This window comes from Condylostylus longicornis, unplaced genomic scaffold, assembly GCF_029603195.1.
Source record: "Condylostylus longicornis isolate FDR11 unplaced genomic scaffold, ASM2960319v2 ptg000040l, whole genome shotgun sequence".
Lineage (NCBI taxonomy): Eukaryota > Metazoa > Arthropoda > Insecta > Diptera > Dolichopodidae > Condylostylus > Condylostylus longicornis.
The window spans coordinates 2,303,775-2,330,241 of record NW_026578009.1 but is presented as its reverse complement, the minus strand read 5'-3'; the positions used below and the strand labels follow the sequence as shown (position 1 = coordinate 2,330,241).

At 23.6% G+C, this 26,467-nt stretch overlaps 1 protein-coding gene across 1 annotated transcript in view; it reads right to left on the bottom strand.

The window, feature by feature from the left end:
- Nucleotides 1-1,399: 1,399 nt before the first annotated feature.
- Nucleotides 1,400-26,467, bottom strand: part of LOC129609686 (fibroblast growth factor receptor 3-like) — a 57,295-nt gene continuing 32,227 nt past the window's right edge. The window contains exons 2-4 of the mRNA XM_055521781.1: nucleotides 7,559-7,740; nucleotides 2,887-3,085; nucleotides 1,400-2,218 (exon numbers count right to left, since the gene is read on the bottom strand). Of these exons, the coding sequence (XP_055377756.1) occupies nucleotides 1,900-2,218; nucleotides 2,887-3,085; nucleotides 7,559-7,740 (700 nt within the window). The 3' untranslated portion in view covers nucleotides 1,400-1,899. The remainder of the gene's footprint in view (nucleotides 2,219-2,886; nucleotides 3,086-7,558; nucleotides 7,741-26,467) is intronic.

Here is a 26,467-nt window from a genome sequence, read left to right as displayed (position 1 = left end):
AAATACATTGGCCCTACTGATATATGTGGCCAAATAATTTTTGAAGTTGTATGGTAGCTACTAGGAGGAGCTAAGCAATTTCAATAATTTTTATTAGACATATTGGCCTTACTAATATATTTACTTGTGTAAAATTTCAATACCACAGTTTTTTTAGTTTCTGAGATATAGCCAATTAAATTTTGAAGTTGTAGGTAGTTGTATGGTAAACTAGTACCCCGAACATATCCATATTAAATAGGGTTCTGGCATTTACCATAAATTTTCACAAATTATCATAGCTCAATTAGTTTTTAGTTTAGTTATCGTTAAGACGGACGGACAGAAAAAGCTAAATCGACTCACAATTCAATACTGATCAAAAACATACACTTGAGTCTATATCTCAGACCGTTATTTGTTAGCGTTAAAAACGGTAAGGCAAAATTTAGTATACCCTTCGAACGTACGTTCGTACGGGTATAAAAAAACAGCTCATTATAAGCTTGATTATTTGTCATTCATCGTGGCTAGTTTTAAAATAATTTGATTAAAAAAAAGTCTAATTTAGTCAGCACATATGAGGAAAAATGTAAATTTGATCCGCAAAAAGTTGCAGTTCAGGAGACCTGATATATACCAAAGGTTGATCACTTCGTGACATAGCCAAAAAAGAAACTTACATATAGAATTTCATTATAATCGAATAGTTTATTTACGCTTCCCTTTCATGCAGATTGGAGAAATGCCTTTCCACCGAAAATTATACAAAATTTGTTACCGTCACATAAACTCCATTATTGCGTGATATTTTCTTTTCTATTGTCGCCCAATTTATAGGAGAGAAAATTCATTAATGTAGCCTGTTTATTTAAGATTAGACAGATGGCTGTTTAAAATTTTATAATTAATGTTAAAATGTTAAAACTGTACATTATATAATGTTAATTAAATGTTAAGTTCTAAAATGTTTCTTAATGTGTTTATCATATTTATAAGAAAATATGTTTGGAGGCGACATACGAGTACTAAAAATTATATTTAAAATTTTATATAAAATTTACAATTTTATTTTGTCATTTTCTCAACAAATATTAAAAATTTTCTGAAGCGACTGTTATCAAAATTAGTAAAAATGTCACAAAATGTCAATAACTGTCATATTAGAGGATATCACAAAATAATATGTAAATCGTAATATATAATATGTATGCATACGTAGGATTGAATTGTCAAAACTTTCATTTACAAATAGTTGTTCTTCATTTTCTCATAAATGTTATACAAGTATAAAATAATTATTAAAATTATTTTTAAAACTTAAATAATAAACATTTTATATAATATGTATGTATGTATGTAGTTATTTAAATACTATAATGATTTTTTTTTAAATTTATTTTATTTTCTTTTTAAATTTCTTTTAATGAAATTTTTTGTTCAGTCATATGAGAATAATTTTTTTTTTGCATTTTATTGAATTAAAAAGTATAGATGTCTTAAATATTTTTATTTATTTTTTTTATATTATACAAATATATATGTAAACGTCAGAATAATATTTTATAAATTTTAAATTAAATAAAATTATATAGCTATAATTAAAATTTTATGAATGAGATTTTTTAATCATTACATGTACAATAAAATATTTTACAAAAAAAAAAAATAAAAAAATTATAATTAATATTTTATTTATAAAATTTTTAAATAATAAAAATTCATTTAAATAAAATCAATCACCCTTTGTCGCTATATTTTAATATTTTTTTTTGCATTATTACAGTTATATATAATTTTTTTTTATTATTATTATTTTCTCTTTTATCTTCTCTTTTATTTTTTTTCTTTTATTATTCATTTTTATTTTGTGTTTTTATTGGTTTTTTAATATAATTTTTAAATTCTTGACTAATGTTGCTAAACTCGCCGCGGTTCATTTTGTACACCATATTCGGCATTAATTAATGACTGACATTGAGTTCTTGATTTTTTACTTAAAAAAACCGATATACAATACCATATTGATAATGTTAGAGCGCATGCGATAACAGCTGCTATTAAAGCTAATAATAATGTAAAATCATCACTAGTTGTAAATGATTTACCATATAGGTTTGTATACATTTTAAGACTATGTGCATCATCACTCATTTGTATTCTACAGAAATAACGTCCATAATGATGAGTTTTAACACTTGGTATAATTAAGTATGATCCAATGATTTGGCCAGTATTTCTGGATTTTTTTTTTGTAAATTATAAGAAAAAATTTTATATTAAATTTTTGTATACAATTATTGAGTATTAAATATATATTTAAATTTAAATTTGTAAGTCATGAGAAGTGGCGCATTGTACAAAAAAAAAAAAAAAAAAAAAATTTTTTTTTTTGGTTTATTCTTATTTCGAATAACAAACTTAGGACTTATTTTAGAACGCAATTTAATAAGAATTAAATAATGTTTAAAATGCCTATATTCCGAACGATAAATAGATTAAAAACTTGACCTGAAAATTCAACGCAAGAGTTATTATACGCCTGATGAGTTCTGAGACTGAAATTTAGCTTAAGCTTGAAACAAGATCTTATAAAATTTTAATAAAGTTTTATCTGAAAATTGTTTAATATAACAATAATATTTTTAAAGTATATTTTAGTTTTTTTTTTATACAATAGAGCAAATTTAGATCTATCAAAAAAAAGATCAGCGTTCGTTTTTATGCTGAGAGAGTTCAGAGCTAAAAATTCGTCTTGGTTGTTATTTCACATTTAACAGAGCTCATAATATGTAAACCTATACTATAGTAATATTTAGTTGCAATGGCAGCTTTTCAATAAAAATGTTTATAATAAAAAATATGATTTATATATTTGACATTATAAAGAATTAAATTATTATTTACCTTTCCAATTGCTGTTGTATACCTTCAGCTTCTTCCTCTTTATTATCAGATAGAACTTTAAACCATTTAATTTCATTTTTAGCATCTGGTAAATTAACTTTACCAACAAATGCTTCACAATAGAATCGAGCTTGTTGATCTAAATCGATTTCTTGATCGCCAGGCTTATATGTTTCCAAAGGTAAATTTGGATTGTTAGCTGTAAATATTAAAAAAAAAAAAACAAAATGAAAATGAAAATTTATTTAAAAATAATTATTACTATATTACATATATATTCATTATTCATTATATAGTACATTCATTATTCAAAATATGTGTAGTACATTTTTATTGTAATAAAAAGTTAATAATTATGTTAATGTGTTTGAAAGTATCAGTAAATCAGGGTAATAATATTTTTAGCGGAAATAACAACGTTATTTAAATTTCATGTAACAATTTTAAAAAAAATTTTTAAAAATGCGTCATAGGATTGGAGAGTTTGTTCCAGTAGATTTTTAGCATAATTATGGCTATCTTAGTAGTGGTGGGAACTGGCCTACAATAGTTTTTTTCTTTACATTTGCTTTGCTGGAATTTATTATCGAATGTTATAGGGGTAATTAGTTTCATATAAATTTTTTATTTGAATTGTTTTATTTTAAGCTATATAAAATTGTATGTAATTTTTATAGCATCCCGACCGGATTTCGAACCCGAAACCCTTCAGTTAAATGATCGCTGCCACAATAAATGAACCATTGGTCAGATATAATAAGTTTATATAACGAAACAATGTTGGTTTGCTGTTAAATAAGTTCGTTTGACGTAGTCGGTGATAACGGAAGAAAATTGTGGGAAAATAGATACATACATATATGTATATCAAATTTCAATAAAGTTAATTTCTTGTAAAAATTCAAATTAATAGTATTTTGAAAAACGTAACATCAACGTTATAGTAAAATTGTATATCTTACGAAAACTCTTTATAACATTTAATTTTAAATTTTGAAGGGTATATGACGGTAATTTTCAATTATATGTCGAAGATTTGACAATAACATTCATTACGTCACCCTCAAGGATTTTGCCATAATGACAATTCTTGAATTAGGAATATTGGAATTTCATTTATCAGTTATGCCATTACCTTTTAAGAATATGTAAAAATTAAGCTTAAATTATCGTTAATTGCATTTGCAATTTATATACATTGGGATTTATGACTTCTCCGTTATAACGCCTTTAAATTAATTATTAACATTAATTGTAAGGTTTTGATATATTTGAACATGCCTTGTCATTGAGGTTGTCATTGGTTTATCCTTTACGAATTATTACTATTTTAAAAGTAGGACTAATTTGTATTTAATTCATTGCGGAGAATTTAGAAGAAGACAATTATACTTTATTTTTTATTTTTGAAATTTTACAAATTTTTTGTATTAATTAAAAATTCTTTTAGTGCACTTTATTGGCCATTAATTTTTCTCAGTAAATACTTAAATGAGTTTTTAAAATTATTTTTAATAATAAATATTTTTTTTTTAATTCAATAAATTCATGTGTTTACACAATACATTTGTATGTATGTTTGTCTTTGAATAAAGTATTTATATGCATATGTTTTTATTGTGTGAGTTTATGAAATAAAATTATATAATTAAATTATTAAAAATAAATATGAAAATTAAATAATTTTTTTTTAAATAAAATTATAGCTTTCCTGAGAATTTAAAATTGGAATTTTTGAATTTTAATTAATCAAATAATTTAAGAGAATCCGATTATGTACATTTAGTTTTAAATATAATTTATATTAACATATGCATAACATATATGTATATATGTACGATATGTGCACATTGCCGTAATATTGTGCTATGATCAAAATTCAACAATTGTGAAGTAATTAAGTATTGACAAATATTTAAAATGACTTCAAAATTGCACTTATATCGTATAAAAACATAATTCAGCTTTCAAATTATATTCGAAGTAAGTAAATTTTCGAAGTACACTTAAGTTCATGCGGTATTGAAAGCCAAATGTTGAGATAAACTGAAATTTAATTGTTATAATTAGAGATTTAAATGCAAACAAAATGAAAAGCGCAAAGCGAAAGAGAATAAAATAAAGTTTTGTCAAACCAATGGTTTGTATTGTAGCACTTTTCCCTTCAACAAATGAAAATTCTGCTTTTAAATACAGTCTATGTATAGCTATCACACTATTAAAATTATTTTCATTCATATACAAAACTATTTCTAGGATTGCATATATTTAGGATGAGGCATATATGCAGTCTTTGAAATAAAGCAAAAATTAATATAAAAAGGGGTTAACATAATGCTCGATTTTAAGGGTTAATTGTGTGAGTTAAGAAAAATAATTATATTTTTTAATTTCACGGAATTTACCGTTAGCTTTCTGCGTTTATAAAAATTTGGAAAAGCTTGCGGTTTCGGAAATATAAGGTGTCAAAAATTCAAATTTTACGAATTTCAAGAGGTGATACCTTGAGAGGGGTTGGAGATGGAAAAAAATTTTCTGCTAACAAAATGAATTATTTATTAATATCTAAAAGCCCGTAAAATTTCAAGCTTCTACAGTCTGGGGTCTAGAAGAAAAACGACATCAAAAATTTGGAAAAAAAGGACTTTAAATAACGGTAAATTTGAGCGGCCATTTTGTTTTTCTTAAGTTGAACTATAGTATACCGCGCAAGGGGAAGCAAGCCACTGCCTTTCTGCGTTTGCAAAATTTCAAAAATGCTTATGGTTTCATTGCAACAAATATTTAAAAAAGGCCATTTTTAGGGTTTTGGGGGGGTATAACTTCTAGAGGGGGGGAGATAGGTAAAAATTTTGTTCTACGGAAATAAGTTTCTAGTGAAGATCTATGTACGCATTAAATTTCAGCTTTCTATCTTCAAAGGTGTAGAAGTTTTGTAAACAGACACACGGACAGACGGACGGACGGACGGACGGACGGACAGAGTGAAACTAATAAGCACTTTTTTCAAAAAATTTTTTGGAAAAGTGCTAAAAAGAGTAGTAATATTTTTTTTGTTTTTTTGCTTTACTACCATAAACAAAAATAAAAAGCAAAAGGAAGCGAAATATTTTAAATGAGTTAAGTAAGAGTAAAATAATTTTTTGTTGTTGTATTTAACATGGAATGGAATTAAAAAAAATAAAACTAAAAATTGTGAGAGATATAAGAACACGAATAACGTTACGTTACGTACTTATCTAGATAACGTTGTTTATAAGGAAATTTTTCGTTCTTAATTGTTAACTAATTCTTAAATTGAATTTTAATCATATCTATGTAATTAACAGTGACACATATTACATCTTAAAATTTATTAAATTAAAAATATTTCCATTACTTTTATTTATCATTAGTATTCAAACCAATATGATATTTAGGCATATACAAGTATATACCTGCATATGTATGCCATAATATGTACAAATTTTTCTAAACTTATTTTAAAATTGATTGCCACAATCCTGTTTTTACAACAGATAATGCTGCTTATAAGCAAACCACAGGGGCCCCTAGTATATTATTAGTTAAATAAATGAATGTGCGTCATTCAAATTCATTTTATTGTCATCAAGAGTATACAGAAGCTTTTTTGTTGAAAAACTTGTTCTAACTATAACTTTTGTCGTCATATTTGCTTAATCTTATTATATAATAACATAGGATATAAAATATATCGTTTATTTTATACTTCTTATATGATGCGTATATCTGACTTTTATACTCATATATAATATACTTATGTGTATATACTGAAATTTTTTTCTTCTAAAAATTTTTTGTGATAGTTTCACTATATTGAATAACTATATTCTAAATATTTACCCGTTCAAAAAATAAATAAATTTACATACATCTTTTGATGAAAGCTTATGCTAGTGTAGATGATCTTTAGTATAATATGCTTGTAGATATTTTTACATATATATTACATATATAAAAAGGTATGACATTAAAATAATATGTTAATTTAAATTTTCACCTTGAATAAAAAGACGTAAGGCGTAAAATTGTTGGAAACATAAAAAAATAATTGAAATGACAAAATTTTGCTAAGGGTCCGTAATAAAAAGAAAAAGTTTTTTTTTTTCTGTGATTCATAATATAGATTATAGATGATGAGTAAGTATATAAGATGAGACATTGCATTTTTTAAGAATAAAAGACTAATTTTGAAATTTTATTATTTGTTTTTTTAACCAGAAGTTGTCGAGTATTTAGCATTGAGAAAGAAGGAGTAGAAGATGGGATTTGAATCTTTTCCGTTCAGTAGAAATTCAGAAATTTTTGATGGATTACAATTTTAGATTAACATTAAATTGATATTGAATATTTCATTATTCGGCATATTGACTTACAATTAACTAGTAACAGTTTAAAATTTTTTAGGTTTTTCTGCAAATTGACGAGGTCCATAATCGAAAACTTAAACCAAAAACATTTATTTTTTTATAATCTCCTTTGTTGTATACAATGCGGTCAGTAAAAAAGGAATTTTGGTGAACAAATTCCCTAAACCGTATATATATATAGAATATACTAAACTAAACCGTTTATGTATATATAGATTCACCATATTATATAATATTAATGTATGCTAATATAATGTACATCCATACGCTTCAGTACTTACTTGTCACTTGTAATTCAATATTATGCTCTCTAACATGTGTATCATTCTTTAGTACGCATTTATAATTACCACTGTCTGTTAATTGAATGTGCCTCGAATAAATTGTTTGATTTGCAGCTTCTGGATATAATATCAAAGATGACATTTCTGATGGCCATGGATATGGTCTACCATCTTTAAACCTTAAATTAAAAAAAATTATAATTAATGTAAATATAGATATTTCATATTTATAAAATAAAAAGAATTAATTGTTAATTTAATTTTTAAATAACTGAAAAATTAATTCATTTTTATCTGTATGAATTGATAATGCAATTTAATAACATTTACTTATAACAAAATTTTAAAACAATAATTATATTATTACTATAAAATTTAATCGTAATTATAGTCGCTATAATACGTATATTAAGATTAATTAATAATATATAAATTATATATTATATTGGATTTATAGTTAAATTCAATTTAAATGGTATAATTGACCTATTTAAACACATGTATGATATGTCAAGGATTCAAAGTGTCTATGTACATACATATTGAGTGAATTTTGATTATTGAAATCAAAACAGAACTTACAGAGGTGCATTAATGAGAGATACCATATGATATTCTCTGGGCCATTAAGATAAACATTTGCACAACAATAAGAGAGACACCATTTTTAAACGATTGTCCTACATTTTTCTAAGTCATTGAAGAATAAAATTTGGTATAAAATAAAATTTGCAGTACTCTATTTTTCTCAATAACTTCTAAACCAGAAATGGAACGGAGATGACCCATATACCAAATTAAAGGTAAATAGACAAGGTTGCCAGCTGTGCTAAAATTGGAGAAAGCTTCTATGTTACATCAATTATATAAAATTAACTATTATTTAAAAATGAAAGGTTAAATTTTCAAATGTTTTGATTTTTAAAGTAATGTTATTCCGAAATCTAAACAGATTATAAAAAATGTACACATTCATTAGAAAGCCCTTATTCTGAAATTTGCAAACTATATTTAATAATACAATTGTCTCTCATAAGCACGGAGTTATACTTAAAATTTTAAAAAATAATCAGTCGAAATTTATTTTAAGCTCCTGTAACTCTGAACCTGTTGATCTGTGAACATGATCTCCATACAAAAGTTTTATCTACTCATGAGGGGCTATACAATGGTATATAGCAGTGCACTTTGATACGAGACACCCTGTATATACATATGCTATATATGATTTTGATCAACATATACGTATATTCATACCTGTAGTTTATACATACACGCTATAGTTTGGGGTCATAGGATTTTTTTTATTTTTGTTACATATACATAAGTTTGTATATTTCGGTTCGCATTCGGTTAGACCGGTAATTTTATTTTAAAATATTCTAGTACTAATTTAAAATTTTATTAGTAATACTCTGTTAATAATTGTATGTATAATGAGCTATGCATTTCAAACTGCGAAACTTTTTCGGTATAACTTCATACCCTATTTGAAAAGCATGAAATTTTACCTTGAATATTTTTTTAATTTCATTTGATGGCTAATTTTCTTAGTTGAAACTATGCCTCTAAATTTACATATGGATTATGGATACATTAATATACATATATCTACATTATATTCTATATAGACCATCAATATGTCTAATATCTTAACCACTACTAATATCTCTTTTTACTTTCATTTTCTTATAGACCCTTGTCTACACTGTTTCTATATAGAAATTCATACACATTGTATATATACATACATTAAATCAAATTTATTAAATTATTATAAAAAGATTCCTATATACTGTATGGTATAATTATGTATGACGATTTCAGATTGCGTGCCAATAATGTAATAATATTTTCAATTCATAAAATACTTGAATTAATTTATTATAAGATATTAACTATTATATTCCATTCTATTAAATAATTTCTTTGAATTAATTATAAAATAAAAAGCAACAGATTAAATGGCAAAATAATATGCAAAATGAAAAAATCCAACACACTGTGTTAAACCCGTTAGTTAAAAGATAAAAAAACAAAAAATAAAAATCGCGAAACAGGAAATTATTTAAAATGAAAACAGCAAAAATTACAAAAAAAAACATATTCAAGCGTTTTTAACGTGTAATTTTAAGGTGTTCACATTAAGCTCAACATACACATATAATTTTATTGTATACCAACAGATGGGTTTTAAAGTTTTATGATATGACAGCTACACATATACAATAATAATATCAAATTACATGCCTTTAATATAGAATATAATCCGAATGCATTATTAAAATGTGTAAAAATAATCTTATGAGTAAAAATGATATAAGCTACTTTTTTTTTTAACTTTTAATTTGCATATCAAATGAGTTTTTATTATGAATTTATAAACTGTTAATTCCAATGTAAAAATAAATATTTATTTTTGTAATATGTATAACAATATATGTAGGTGTATAGTAAGTGCATAAGTGTATTAATAAAATTTTAAGTATTAAAAGTAGAAGGATTCCTTCAAAGGGTGAATAATTACAAAAAAACATATTCGCAATGATATGAAAATGATTATACCATATAAGGTTTCGAATTACAAAATAAAATAAACAAAATATGAACATTTATAATACATACGTTATGTAAAAAATTTTATAATAAAGTATTCTCTGCATATATGTATGCAGGCCCGGTTCTAAATTGTTTGGCGCTCTACACACGCTTTCCAAAAAGTGCGCCTTCTCACACTTTCAAAGCTATGAATAATATACAATAAACATTGCATATTGGGCATAATAATTACGTTCTTGTTTTTGATAACTGCACTAATTGCATATGCTAACTTTGCATATATGATAGAACTGGCGCTGTATGTATATGTTAATAGAATATAATATTCATACCCAATACTTTGTGTATATAAATATGTGGGGTATTATACAATAACTCCGAAGGAATTAAATAGTTTCAAAAAGAAAAATTTGTATACACATAAATTGAAAATTATTGATTTGATTAAAATGAAAAAAAAAAAAAAACAAAGAGTAAAAATATTTAAAATTTTATTTGAAATTCATGTAAAATTCAATTAGTATATTTTAATTTTGAACGTTTATTTGTGAGTCATATCTTTCAGAAAGGCTTTTTAATCTGATAATGACTAAATATAGACTATGGGACATTGCAAGTACATATTAAAATTATTTTATTATTATAGTACATATTAAAATATTAATTATTTAATATAACAAAAAATTGATGCCATGAAACTTAATTATGTTAAAAAAATTATTGAAATCTGACAAAAATATTGTAAATAATTGTAAATTCATATATCCAATTAAAATAAAACCAATTAAATATTAGGAAAAAATAGATTTAAATAAATTATTCTATTCTGGAATTGGAGGAAATTTTCTAGAAAATGTAAAATGTTCTATTTCTTTTTAGTTTTAATAAGTAAATTGGAACAAAATTTTATTAAACTGAAAGATATACATAAATTAATTGAATTTTTCTCATTTGTAATACTTCTTGTATATTTTCTTTACTTGCGATGGTATAGCTGCCATACAAAGTCGAAAGTCATTTGGTCACAGATTATGTGGAAACTATTGAAATTACAGTGCTGAAATATTATGCATAAACGAATATGGTAATATAACAATAATTTTTTTTTTGGATAAAAGTCTTTGAAATTCTATGCGTATATTTGATAACTGTCATATATGTATAAGAGCGCTATAAATATAAATATATCCAGGAGTACGTGTAAAATGGTACGTCAATTAATATGCAGTCGTAACTTAATTGAGACCGTGAACTCCTACTTACTCTCGTTTTCTAATATTTTTATATAAATTTCACATATTTCTATAATATAATCTAAAATTAATTAAATTTATTTTTAAATTTAATATAAGGTTTACGAAAAAGACTAAATTTTATATTGAATTTTAAAAATTCTTTTTCGAAATTCAATCATTTTTTATTTTTTCTGTTTTGAAATGGTTTTTTCTCTTTCTAAATTTTTCTAAAGGGATTTTCCCAATTACGCCTTTACTTAAAAAAACTGGAAAAATAGATTTTAAGTTTCAATTTACAAAAAAAACTTTATAAAAAATTCACAATAGAAACACAAAAACGAAAAGCTTAAATTTTGAATGATTTTTGAAATGCCGTAATAAAATTTATACGAGTGTTACTCATCATTAAGATGATGAAATTAGTATAAAAAAAAATTTAACTATGATAGTGTTCGTAACTAAGATTATGAAATAAATTGTAGACAAAAAAAATAATAATAATAATAAACGAAAAAGAAAATAATAAGATAATCAGAGTTTTTATTAGATGAGATTTGGGTATAGAAAAATTATGACTAATCGGTAATTTTTTTAATTTCTCTAAATTACGTTACAAATTACTTGTAACATTTTATTATTTCAGATAATATTTAATTCAATACAGTTGTTTTACTTAAAATTATAAAAAATTTACGTCATTCTGCACGTTACAGAAATATTGAAAGATTATGTGTGGTTTTAATAATAAAGTAAATTTCAAATTCATGTAAAAGCTTTTAAAGCTTTCAATATACCGACCATACACCGAATATTGATTTGAAATACATACAAGATCAATTAGTTCTATGGATTTGAAAAAATAAATAGCGCATCGATAACTTCATCAAATTTAATAGATTAATTTTTGTGCAATAGAAAATTTTAAATATAATAGTGACCAAAGAACTTATTTACTGCAAAGATTTCTTGCCGTTCTTATCGCTTCTTGGCATTGTTATGCACACCATATATACGTATTTTATACAAATTAAATTCTCATTATCTGCTGACTACTAATTTCTTGGAATTTTTTCTCAAATTATGATTGCAAACAACGCCATTATCTATGTTATTTAGTGCGATTTATAATTTAAAAAATTTTCACTTTCAACACATTCTAGACATATTGTTTATATGTCTGGGCATAATTGAATGTAAATACATATATTGATAGATCATTCATATTTGATTTTTCATCCCTTATACTTATTGTAATTTTGAAAACAATTGAAACATATCGAATATAATTTGCCAATTTCAATATTATTCTAATAATAATATGATAAAGTAATTATGCTGAATATTATACAAGTGTATTAAAAGTATACCTTCTGATCTATAATCTGCCTAAAAGTATATACATTATTATTATTATTATCTGTAATTATGTACATTTAAAATGAGATTATATATTTAAATATTTAATTTATTTTTTAATTGAATATTTTTGTTTCATCAAAAAACAAATAAAATTTTATTGTATAAGTAGTAATTGAGTTTGTATGTACTTATATTAAATTTTTAATTTGATATAGTGTAATAATTAAGGTATAATGTATAATAAATGATTTGAAAAAAGAGAATATTATAGATTACAGTTGATTAACTATGCCTCTAGTTCATTTACATTGTATAGAAAACTATAATATGTAAATAGGAGTGATGTTCATAATTCTAGTCTACTTATAGGCCAACACAGATTATATTATATTATATTGTATGTATATATGAATGTATACAAAAATGTATTTAGTTTAAGCAATGGCTTCTCAATTAGCTTCTCATTTTTCTCATTTTTCTTTGAACAAGCGGAAATAGCAGTATAATACTGTGAAAATATGCCGAAATGGGCACAAGCATTTTATTTTAGACTATTCTTTTAAAGTAAAAAATAATTTTATATAATTTAACTCACGACAATTTCACTATACATTACTGGTAACGTAGCAATGTTTATGAGGAAATCGAATGAGTATTTAAATACCTCCAAAAACCTAGTTGAAAATTTTTGGTTTCGACAAAAAGTTATATCGGCTTAAATGGCTATAACATCCATAATTATTAATCGATTTAAAAAAAATTAATATGCAATGGAAAGTTGAAAGTGCTTCCTATCCTTAAGCGCCGTACATATCTTTTGTAAGGGCGTATAAAAGTGAAAAAATTGTGGAAGAATTGTGGGTGAAATGTGGAACAGTTATTATTGAAAAAATTATTTAACAGTTATTAGTTTATTTAAAACTAAGAAATTATCATTATTACATTTAGGGTAGGTACAAGCATCTTACACTTTATTTTGATTAATTTTATGTAATTTTTATCTACAGCAAAATAAAGATTTTTTTGTAGAAAGTGTCCAGCTTACAACTGAGTTATCTCGGAAACGGGGTATAGCAGAAAAAAATTATTAAAGGGTAATTTGAAGACCAACTCAAAATCTTTGAAAATATGAAAAAAGAGAAAAAAAAATTTAATACGGTAAATTTTTTAGTAAATGGTCACTTTGTGAAAAATTTCTTTTTTTTTTTTTAACTTTTTTCCACAATAACTTCTTAAAAAGTGCCTTAAATGACACACTATTTTTTAAAATAGGGAGCTACTTTTCAGCTTTCCACTGCATATTAATTTTTTTTTTTTAATTACTTAATATTTGTGAAGTTATAGCCATTAATTTATGATACAACTTTTTGTCGAAATCATAAAATTGCCCCAATCTTTTGTCCCAGAGAGATTATATCATCGTTCACCGGTTCACCCATCGCATTGTATGGCTTTTAGTTATTCTTGAATTGTATACATGTAATTACAGTATTGTATATTAAGATCTTAATTTCGTGTTATATTTTAGATGTATAAAGAAAACAACACATTCCTATTAATATTACAATATTAAAATTTCAATCTTGATTATTGTTGATTTTAATCATGTATAACAAATATTTTACAAAATTTCATATTATTTAAAATAATTATAAACAAACATTAACACTGTACAGCTGCTCATAAATTATTTTTACTTGTATAGTTTACATTGGGTATGTTTATATCAAAGAAGCATTATAAATTGAATGAAGAAGAATAATATCAACCTTATAAACAAGATTTTATATAATAAGTTTAAATTGAATCTGTAATAAAGAATAAATTATTACGTGCATTTATGTGCATGTGTATGTAAGGATATGATTTCCTACAAATATTTTGCATATGAAAACAATTTGTGTTTGAAATTAAAAGCTTTTAAAAATATGCTATTCTTGGTATTATAAAGAATTCAAAAATTCTGTTCTAAAAATTTTGTTAAGTTGTGTTGTTCTTAAAATAATCTCAAAAAGGAAAGACTTTATGGAAAAACTTTAAATAAAAATATATATATATATATATATTTATTAATATGTTTATATAGAAATACCTATGTATATGTATATGTATGCGTTAAGTTTATTGAAATGAAGATATATTGAAGGAGAACAAGCTGATATTCTCATTCCATATTCCATAATTTTAAAACAGAAACGCACACATAAGTATATAGGTAAAATTTCTACAGAAATTTCCAACTTTTATTCAATTTCTTATTTTATTATGTTGTTGTTTGATTTAACAACAATTCTGAATCATATTTTCTCTATTAATACTATTTATATATAAACACACCTTACTATATACATATCTTTATACCTGTTTGCCAATTGTACATTGGGGATTTTATTCACGTGTCTCTCGTATACTCTGAACAGTGGAGTAGAGCTTTTTTTTTCTTTATTTATTTTTAAGTTCAATGAAATTTTATTCATTTTTTTCTTTTTATTAAAAATATTATTATTTTTTTTTTTTTAATTTTAAAATATTATATTTAATTAAACAGGTATTATAGAATTAAAATAGTATTATGGTATTATATATATATGTATATATATAGGTATAACAGTTTGCTGTTACTATACTATGAACTTGAATTTTTATGTAATAGTAGTATTTTTAATTTTTGTTCTTCAAACAAACCGGCTTTTATATTTAATATTGTTATATATAATATGTATATGTATTTATACATAATAGGTTTTATTTATCATGTATCCATATAAATAATATTTTACATAAATCATAACCTTTACAATATATTTTTATTAAAACCTTCACAGATGTATGAACATTTTAATTTACAGCATGTCTTTTACAGTTTTATTATTTATATATTATTGTATATATATGTATATATTACATATAGATGATTGTGTATATATATATGTAATCTTGCGGTTATATTATAAACATAACATAGGTATACAATAATAATTTAGTTATATGAGACAGATTATAAATTTCATGATTATGGAGGGATTTTTAAAATAAATTTTAATATTACAATTTTGTGTTATATACTGTTATACATATTTATATATATGTATGTACATGCGATCAAAGAATATTATAAAAAATAACAAAATTTACTTTTATAATAAATTTCCTTTTAATTGTATTTGATCAATTAAATATTGGTGTGATTGGATATAAAAGTAATATAAAATGAAATTTAATAAATTTATTCAACAGAATTACAAATATTTTAATTGAATTGTAACAAAATAATTTTATAATTGAAAATTTAATTTTAATATTAAAATTAACTTTTTTCTTCTTTATATATTTTGTAAAAGTATTATGTACAATATTGTGAGTCAACTGTCTGAAACAGGAATTCCTTTTGTAGTTATAATCATTCTGTCTTTGAATGAGTACATTTTCATTTAAAAAATAATTTGAAAAATGATTTTATTTCTAAATTACTTTGCGTTCAATTAATGTTTTCAAACTATTTATGAGTTTATATGTATAGTATGTGAATTAAACGGTCTTCTTCGGTATATGAGAGTAAAACATAACCCTAATTTATTTAGTATAACAATTTTTTTCATATAGTTTATTTTTTTTTTATTTATATATCAATTAAATAAATTAGTATTTCCAATATTATAATTAAATGGCGAAATAATTCCGAAAACACACTATCCATCTGTTGTACATCAGTAATATTATTTGCACCTACCGGAAATAAATAGCAATAACTGTACGGATTATCTATACACATTTGTTCAAAGTAATATATGTTTGTGTATAGTGTATGTAATTATGCTCTGTTTTAGTTAATCATGAATAGTTTGAACTATAAATGGAACGCAAATATTATATATACAGTTAATACTCCGCTTATTTGAAGTATATATTTAACTTGAGAGTGTACTAAAATCGAATCTAGAAATTCACTAAAACTAAGTAATTGTTTGTATTTGTATTTGAGAAAATTCGAATTCTTTTTTTATTTTCAATTTATTTTCAAATTTTGTTAATTATGATATTTATCTAAGAAAATCTATATTATATACGCCATTGTATTTCTCCAAAATGTTATTGAGATACAAAAAAAAAAAAAAAAAACAAAAAATTTTCGATCCTTTCGCCTACATCATATCCTTTTGAAATGATATTGTAAAATAACAAAGTAAATTTCAAAATTTTTTGACAATTACTTGATATTAGAAAATGTCATTTTATTACATTTATCATCACAATTTTAATATTAAAATGAGAAAGTAGCTAAACTCATGTTAATGAAAAATTCATTCTATATAATATTATTATATTTTTCTCTTGTATAATTATTCACGTATATGATGCCTTGAAATGCAATAATTGTATATGTCACTAATATATACACATATTAATATTATTCTCGAATTTTTTACAAATTTAAATTATTTACGATAATTCTATTAACATTGTATGTAAGTACAAATTCATTGAAAATTAAAATTATATATTATATGTATACAATGAAAATTATATTTTAGATTTTTAAGTAGAAAATTTAATTCATGTGTTGAAAAATGTCATTAATATTTAAATTTTTTTTTTTTATTTTTTAAGAAATATATTATATTATGATTTATTTTAAAATTGAAATTAATTAGTTCTATTGAATTATTAATTTGGTGAAAATTTAGCCAGGTAGCTGATACTAGATTGTATAGAAATAGAATATTTTAAATAAAAAATAAAAATTTTTCAAATTTTAAATATAAAATAAGTTATGCACATACATATTATATTAGAGAGAGAAACGGCTTTTTAAAACTTTTTAAAAAATTGTTTTTGAAGAAGCGTACTTATTAATTTCACTTTACCTGTCCATCCGTCCGTGGATATATTCACAAATTTTCTACACCCTTGAAGACAGAAATCTGAAATATCATTCGTACGACACAATTTTTTACCTATTTTCCCTCCGACTAAAAATATGGCTCCTCACACATACTTAAACATGTTTTAAGGAAGTTTATACGAGTAAATATTTCTCAATTTTTGCAAACGCAAAAAAGTTGCGACTAACTTCCTCTATCGCGGTACATCCTATTCGAATATTAAAAAGACAAAATGATTGCTAAAATTAACCGTTATCTAAAATCCGTTTTTTGTTTTTCAAATTTTTGACAACGTTTTTCTTCTATACAATATATTTTAGGAGTCTGTAATTTTATCAGCTTTTATCAATGATTTTTGGCACATTTTAACACCAATTATATTTTGACACCACAGAATATTACCAATTATATACGTTATATTTCAAAACTAAAATTGAATTTTTAAGTATTCGATATAGAAATAAAATATATCGCGCATTTCCAAAGCAATTAAATGATGTAGGGACCTCAAACCGAATATGATCTTGACACAATTTAAGGTATCCGCAAAACGTATTTGTAATCAATAGTATATATATTATGTAATTACCAAATATTAATAATATGGAAAAATTTGTTAGTTGTAAGTGTCGGCTCACTTTAAACCAAAGTTAGTTTAAATTAGTATTTTAGAAAATCATGAGATTAATTAGGCTAAAATTCATAGAACTTAAAAATATATTCAAATTGATAAGAACAAAATATTGGAATTGAGAAAACCCTCCCTGTAGGGTTTTTAGAGAAAAATAAAAAAAAAACATATTGTATAGGTATTGTGCTTGCAAATTTCTAGATATTGTATTTAATCTCATTTTACATATGTATATATATATGTATGCATGTGTTATAAGTACATAATCTGTATAAATGAACATATTCCGTGAAAAGTGATTTTGGTTTATAGAATTTTAAGGTTTTGTTAAAAATGTTAATTTTTTTTTTTTCAGTTTCTCTTAAAAACATTAAAAAATATTAATTTTCATTTTCCAAGAAAAGTGTTTATTGTTTTTATTTTTTGTTTTGTTTTTTGCTATTATACACACAATTTTTTGTTTTTGTATATTAAACTTAAGCTCTTATAAGAAAAAATTTTTGTACACGTTGAAAATTTGAGCTTTGTTTGGTTTTTTGCTTTTGTTTTTTTTTTTCTTACAAAAATTTAATAAGGGAAATGAAGAAAAAATTTTTTTTCGTATACACGTGCATGAAAATGTTTTTTTTCTTTTTTTTTTAGATTTTTTCGTACTTCTATATACGTATTTAATATGATCTCCTATGTGTGTGTCTTGAAATTTTTCCAATATTTACTCAAATAAATTTCGAAGAAAATTAAGCAAAAACAATAATTATTAATAAAATACTCGTATATATATATGTATATATAAATTTATACAATAAATATATGTATATACACTTGAAAGATTAGTGTTTGAGTTACACAAATACATGCGTTAATAGAAAATTTGAGCAAATATTGGAAAAACAAAAACAAAGCTTTATTTCTCCTTGTATAATGTTTATTGGCCGTAGAAACACGCACATATGTTTTATATAATATGCATGTATATTAGTGTGTGTTAAAATTTTCGCAATATACATATTTATATTCCAGATATTCCGTATAGATATTATGTATGGCTTCATTATATTTGGGTACTCGTATGTGTTCTCAGTACGAAATGCACACAGAGAAAAAATCATAACGTGTACGTGTAGAAGAAAATTTGATAAAAACTTTTCTTTTTTATTATTTTTTTTGTTCTTCTTTTATTGAAATTTCCCGTTATTACATCAAGAGAAATTCCAAGAATTTTTAATTTCAGTATTTTTTTTTTGGGGGAGAAAAATTAAGTGGAAAAAGAAACAAAAAAAAGCTAAAAAAATCGCAAATGACAAAAGGAAAACCAACAAAATGTAATGACTGCACTGTAATAAAAATTGAACGTTGTTGATTTTTCATTAAACATTTCTTTTTTTGTTGATATATCTACATTGATGATGATGATGATGATGACGATGATTGATGATAATAATAATTTTGATATATTTATATAAACATATTATGTTTTGTACATAAATATTAGGAATTTTGTTGAAAAACTGTTATATATATATTGGTGAATTTTAATATTGTGAAATCTTATATTGTGTTGGTGAAATTTTTTAAATAATATTATTAAAAATTTAAAATGTATGTAATAAGTGAGAACATAATTATTTATTATAAAGAAGGATATTTGAAAATTATGCTCAATTATAGAAATTTTTTAACAAAAAAAAAAAGGGTTGTGGTTCAAAAAAATATATTTATATATATATTTGAGTTATTTTGAGTGTTCAACCCTTAAATCAATATGAAAAAATAAATTTAAGGGTAAGATAAACAAAAACTAAAAGTAAAATATTTCCAGTATAACGTTTTACATTCAGTATATAAGTTAGTATAACGCTTTATAAGGAGAAATTTGTTCTTTCATGTTGCAAAACATATTTTTTTACAAAATAATGTCAGTATGCAGAGCATTGGTTTATTTTTCCAATTAGGAAATTTTCCTATCTAGAAATTATAACTAACACAATCAACAAGTAAGTGTTTCATTTTTGTTAAAAAATGCTACAATAAAATAACAATGTGTAAATAATAGAAATGCCTTTATTACCCCAAATCCCTTTATGTTTTTTGTATAACATTATAAGAAATGTTGCAAAAACTCAACGACACAATATTACTTTTATAGAAATAGAAATGTTTCATTTATGTGCTTTTATTTACATAACGTATATAATGACATTTGCAAAACATACTTAATTATGCGAGAAGTATATATGGCGAATTAAAGTAAATTTACAATTTTAGCAACAGTAAATGAATATATTAAGGTTAGAATTCTTAATAAAACAAAACTAAATGAAAGGAAAAAAAAAAAGATCTTTTTTAAATATTGCCCAATAATTTTATATATACAATTCTGGAAAAATGTCGAATGAATTGTCTTTGTTTATATAATTTAGAATTAAGAATAAAGAAGAAATTAATAAATATACAATATACACTCGATATTCTTATTAATATAAAAAAAAACACTTATAAGTATAGTAATATAAATGAACGGGGCTATTTGCACGTGAATATGTTGTGACTTGTTCGTATATATGTATAGGATTTAACTTTTATTTCTCACACATATATATAGGGGGAAAAGTGTGCTATGTGACATATATAAAAAGAGAGCTGTGCATACACTTAATGTATATACACATGTAGATAGGCTCATTAAATGTAATATTTTTATTTTTATTAAATATTTAATTGCGTAATGCGTGATGAATTTTATTAAGAGTTTGTGTCTGATCAAAATCTATCAAATCTAATTATTAATCATTCGAACAAAACCATGCCACGCCATCTATTGCGAATATTTTCGTTTAACAATATATGAAATTTCTTTGTTATAGCATAGTAAATTTGAATTTAATAAAATTTACAAAATATTTTTAATTAATTCAATTGAATTGAGTTATGATTGTATTAAAATTAACTAATTTATAGGAATTTTATTTTAAAATAAAGTTTTATATTTTGAAATAAAAAGTAACTGTAATTTGCTTTAGATTACAATAAAAAAAAAATAAAAGCACAAAACTAAAATAAAAAAAACCCAACAAATTTCAAGCTTTGATGGGTGCGTGTTCATTGTATTTTTACCGACCGTATTGTGTAAACAATAGGTAGGTGATGTGATGGCAACAAATTTTGCATATCGAGTTTTCGGTGGGAACGTACTTCTCCATAGTAGGGAAGTGTAAATAAACTATTTTTAGCAACCTGTCGGTCTGTCGGTCTGTCCGTCTGTCGGTCTGTGTGCGCATGCGTGTATCTCAAGTGGAGCTGAACCGATTTTGATGAGATTTTATATGTAAGTTTATTTCCACCATGGCACGGATTGATCAACTTTTGAGATATATCAGGCCTCGGGAACTGCACTTTTTATAGCGGGCCTGTTTTACATTTTTGAACATTTTGAAGAAGATATTCAACCGATTTACTTGAAATTTTATATATAAACTCAGCTCGACCGTCCGCAAAAATTCCTAACTTTTGGAAGAAATCAGGCATCAGCAACTAGGCGTTTACTACGGGCCAAATATACATTTTTGTGTATATAAAGAGAAATAATCAACCGATTTCATAAAAATTTAATATTTGAATTTCTCGTATTAGAACAATGAACATGTAAATTTTTTGGAAAGATCAGACATCCGTAACTAGACGTTTACTACGGGCCAAATATACACTTTTGTGTATATAAAGAGAAATAATCAACCGATTTCATTGAAATTTAATATATGAATTCCTCATATTAAAGAAATGAACATATAACTTTTTTGGAAAGATCAGGGCTCGAGAACTGATTTGCGGGCCGATTTTACATTTTTCACCATATCTACGGAACAAATTGATGGAATTTCTTGAAATTTGATATTTGACTTCTGGTTATTACCGAAACTAACTGGCGAGCATTTCAGGGAATTCGGGTAGCACAAAGAGAAACTCTACTAAGAGCCAAATTTACATTTTTCTAAGTATGTTAACTATAAGCTTACTAATGTCCTAAAAATTGGAAAGAAGTATTTAACAGACATTTTTATAATATTCTGTAACACTTTCATTTAACTAGACAATACACAATGTGGTCGGTTATGTGCTGACCACATCAGATTTTTTTTTTTGTGATTTTCATTTTTTCATTATGTTTCACTTCGGTTTTCGTAGAAAATGAAAATTTTATTTTATTATTTTTTTCTGTTTTTCTTGTTTTTTTTTTTGAGAATTTTCTTGCTCTCCCCCTTTAATTTTTTTTTTTTTGAAAATTCGCGGAATATGCCATTATACAATGAAGTTAATGGAGAAAGGATATGGATAATAAGAAGGATGTATAGATTTCTTATTTTATAAAAATAAGAGCAGTGTAATAAGAAAATGAAAAAAAGAATAACTAGAAAAGAAGAACAATAACATTGTTGTTCAAATTAAAATCTTTAAAATTTCCTTTTTTTTTTCTCTTGTTTTTAATTTTAATTACATTTTCTGAGATTTCAATTTTTATCTCGAAATATAAATGGGAAACGAAGAAAATAAAATCAGATATTAAAAAAAAATTTAAATATTTTTTTTTTTTTATTTTTTCCTATTTTTAATTAACTTGTAAAACGAAGCAACAGCAATTACTAATTATGTATATACATAACAACAAGAAAAAATGGAGTTGACCATGTCAACTCTGTGATAAGCTGACGAATATACAAAATATCAGTACTATTCAAGAAAATATTTCAATATTTTCTGAGATATGGCCAAATTACTATTGAAATTGTATGGCAACTACCACAAGGACTTAAGAATTTTTAATTACTTTAATCACACATAACAGTCCTAATAATATACTTGTTTTCACGAATTTCAATAATTTCTGAGATAATACCAAATAACTTTTGGAGTTGTATGTTAGCTACCAGAAGGATCCAAGCAATTATAACGACTTTATTCAAATTAATAAATTTGCTTGTACAAAATTTTAATACCACAGTTTTTATAGTTTCTGAGATATCGCCAAACAAATTTTGAAGTTTTATGGTGGCTACCTGAAACATTACCCCGATCATGACCAATTTAAATAGGGTTGTGTCATTTACTATAATAAATCATTTCTGAAAAATTTGCAATTAGTTTAGAGTTATCGTCGGGACGCAAATGACGTTTTATTTCTGATCTTTTCATTTGATAAGAGCATTAATTTCATACGATTTTACAAAAAAAAAAAAAAATAATAAAAAATTGTTTGATCGTTGTTCAATTTATTTTAAAATTCACATTACTTAACTTAGACTGATTATAAGATTTTTAATTTATTATACGCCAATATGTGTATACTTTCAAATTTTCTATAACAGCTGATTTAGATACTTACATGTTGAATTATTATGCAATATATCAACGGATTTATGTGCATGTATATGTATATGTGCATTGGAGCCAATATTTTTGATATTAAAATTTTCGATTTTATGTACCGAAAGAATAAGATTTTCCGAGATTTATATAAGCAAAATTAAATTAAATAATAGGAAAGTGAATTAATTTTTGTAATATTTTCATTTTCAAATTTTATAAACTTGCACATTTATGCGTATATAAAGTTATATGTTAAGGTTTTTACAACTTATATGGCGATATTGAATGTTAATATTTGTCAAAACATACAAAATTTCATTGTTATTTTTTAATGATTTAGACTTTTATTGTTCAAAAGTGAAAATTATTACAATACTCCTATTTCCAATCAAGTTTTGTATATCAAACAATGTTTAATAAATACTGTTTGATATAAATTTTACATTTAAATTTCAAACATTTATCGAGAATTTGATTAAATCAAATACAATCTCAGAAATGTTTTTGATCACTCTATGAAACTTTTTGTTAAACATCATAGATTTTTAAACCAATTTCATTTCTATATTGAATGACATTTTTATTATATTCATACATAGCTATATTATTTGTGTTAGTTATTTTGTTGTACACCAATTACAGTTTTTAACATGTTCCTTAAGAATTTCCATTCCATTAATATTAAATTTTCTTCACAGAAAAAAATTATTTTTCGGAAATTCAATTTTTGTTTTTTTTTTTATAAAAATTTATTTTTCCAGTTTTTTTTTTTTTTGCTTTTCTTATAAATTAAGTATATATTTTGTTTTTGCTTATGTAAGAGTCATATGAAAATATTTGAAAAATTAATATAATTTTCTTGGAAAATTTTCTGTTCAGATCTCTTATTTTCGAATAAATACATTATACATATATAAATACATAATATATATATTAATGTACTTAATACTAAAGTAAGAAATTTTCAATATACACATTTTAATTTATTTTATTTTTAATGTATGAGTATTTACAGAAGAGTAACGATTACACACAACACACAAGCGAAATGAAAATATTTTGCTTTCTTATTTGCAGAACAGTAGTATTCGTAAATATAAGTATATACAGTTTTTTTAAGTATTTGTATAAGCATTGAAGCTTTTCGAATGTAAATAAAATTTTTAGAGAAACATAAATTATATGTATAGAATATTTGAGATCCTATATATAGGGATAGGTTAGTTATAAATATATATGATATATACAGATATAAATTTTATTTTGTAAACAATATTGTACATTTACAATTATATTTGTATATACTTGTATAAATGTATATTTACTTGTATATAAAAATAATAAAAATATCAGATCAGCCATTTAATTGATTCTAAGAAAAAGGAAGTAATTTTATATTATACGAACAGCTTTTGTTGTCATCAGCAATATACCTACAAACAAATACGTAAGTATATAACTGCATGGCAATATATATAATATGTATATTAAAATATGGTAGGAAGAATAATATACAAAAGGATAATAAAATAAAATGAAAATAAAAAAATACATGTATATATAAAAAAAAAAAAAGAAATTTTTCAAGTATTAGGTGTACGTATATATTTCTATGAAAAGCAACAAAATCAAAATTGCGAAAAAACAAAACGAAAAATGAAAAAGGATAAAACCATACAAAAGAAAAATTCTTTGAATTAAGGATATTTTATTGCGTTTCATTTCTCTTTCATTTGTTGTTAGTCTGTTATTGCTATTCTGCTTTTCTTTTTTTTTGTATAACAATAATTTTTAAATGGAAATGTTGTTTCTATTATAGTGAAAAATAATATTGTATATAAATTATTAAAACAGTAGTATTAAAGTATAATTTATACATATATGTGCCATACTAATGTCCGGCTGACAATATTATATAAGTTAATTTTAGAAATCGTTTTGTTATTTTAGAATTACATGGTATAGATGTATTAAAAATCTGTTTAACTATTAATTGAATTAATAGTCTTTCAACTTGGTTTACATTTAGTTTTTACAATGTAATCACTTTTTCACTAATCATACAGTTTTATAGGAGCGCAATTGGAACATCGGTAAAAATATCCTATTAAAGCACTTTGTTCATACATCCCTCCTTCCCCTCTGACACTGACTTAGCAACGTTAACTATAATATTATAATAGTGAGATTCGACTGTAACTTATACGTGGAAAAATTTCTCATGAATTAGATCTTTGTAAAATTTATTTTGACCTTATATTTGACATCGTTTTTTGTATATTTCTTTTTAGAAATAAAATTCATTTTAAATTTCGCAGAACTTTCAGCGATATACATATATATACATATATACACGCATATGGATAAAATATATATACACATATAAATGAATACATAAACAAAACAGAAAACAAAAAAAGAATGAAAAGAGAAAACAGAGAAAAGAAAATGCAAAGCGCTTCCAATTCCCTTAGGCTTAGGGTGAACAAAAATTCACAGTAAAATTATCAATAGAAAAAAGGGAAAAAATAATGAGAAAAATTATTTTGAATTTTTATTATTTTTTTTTTTATTTTTGTTTTGGTTTTTTTTCTTTGATTCTATTTTTAACAGGAATTTTGTTTTTAGAAAATACTAACAACGATCATACAATCATACAAATCATACAAATAAAATTGAAAACTTGAAAAATGGAGAATGGAGATTGGTGAATGGCAGAAAAGAGAAGTGGAAAAATATAAGAAATAAAAGATGGAAAAACGAGAAAAATTTTATATTTACGTAAGGAAAAGAGCAAAAAAGAAAATATAGTAAAAAAAGAAAAGAAAAGGAAATTCCAAGAAAAAACAATGAATGAAATTTTTTTTAGCAAAGATGA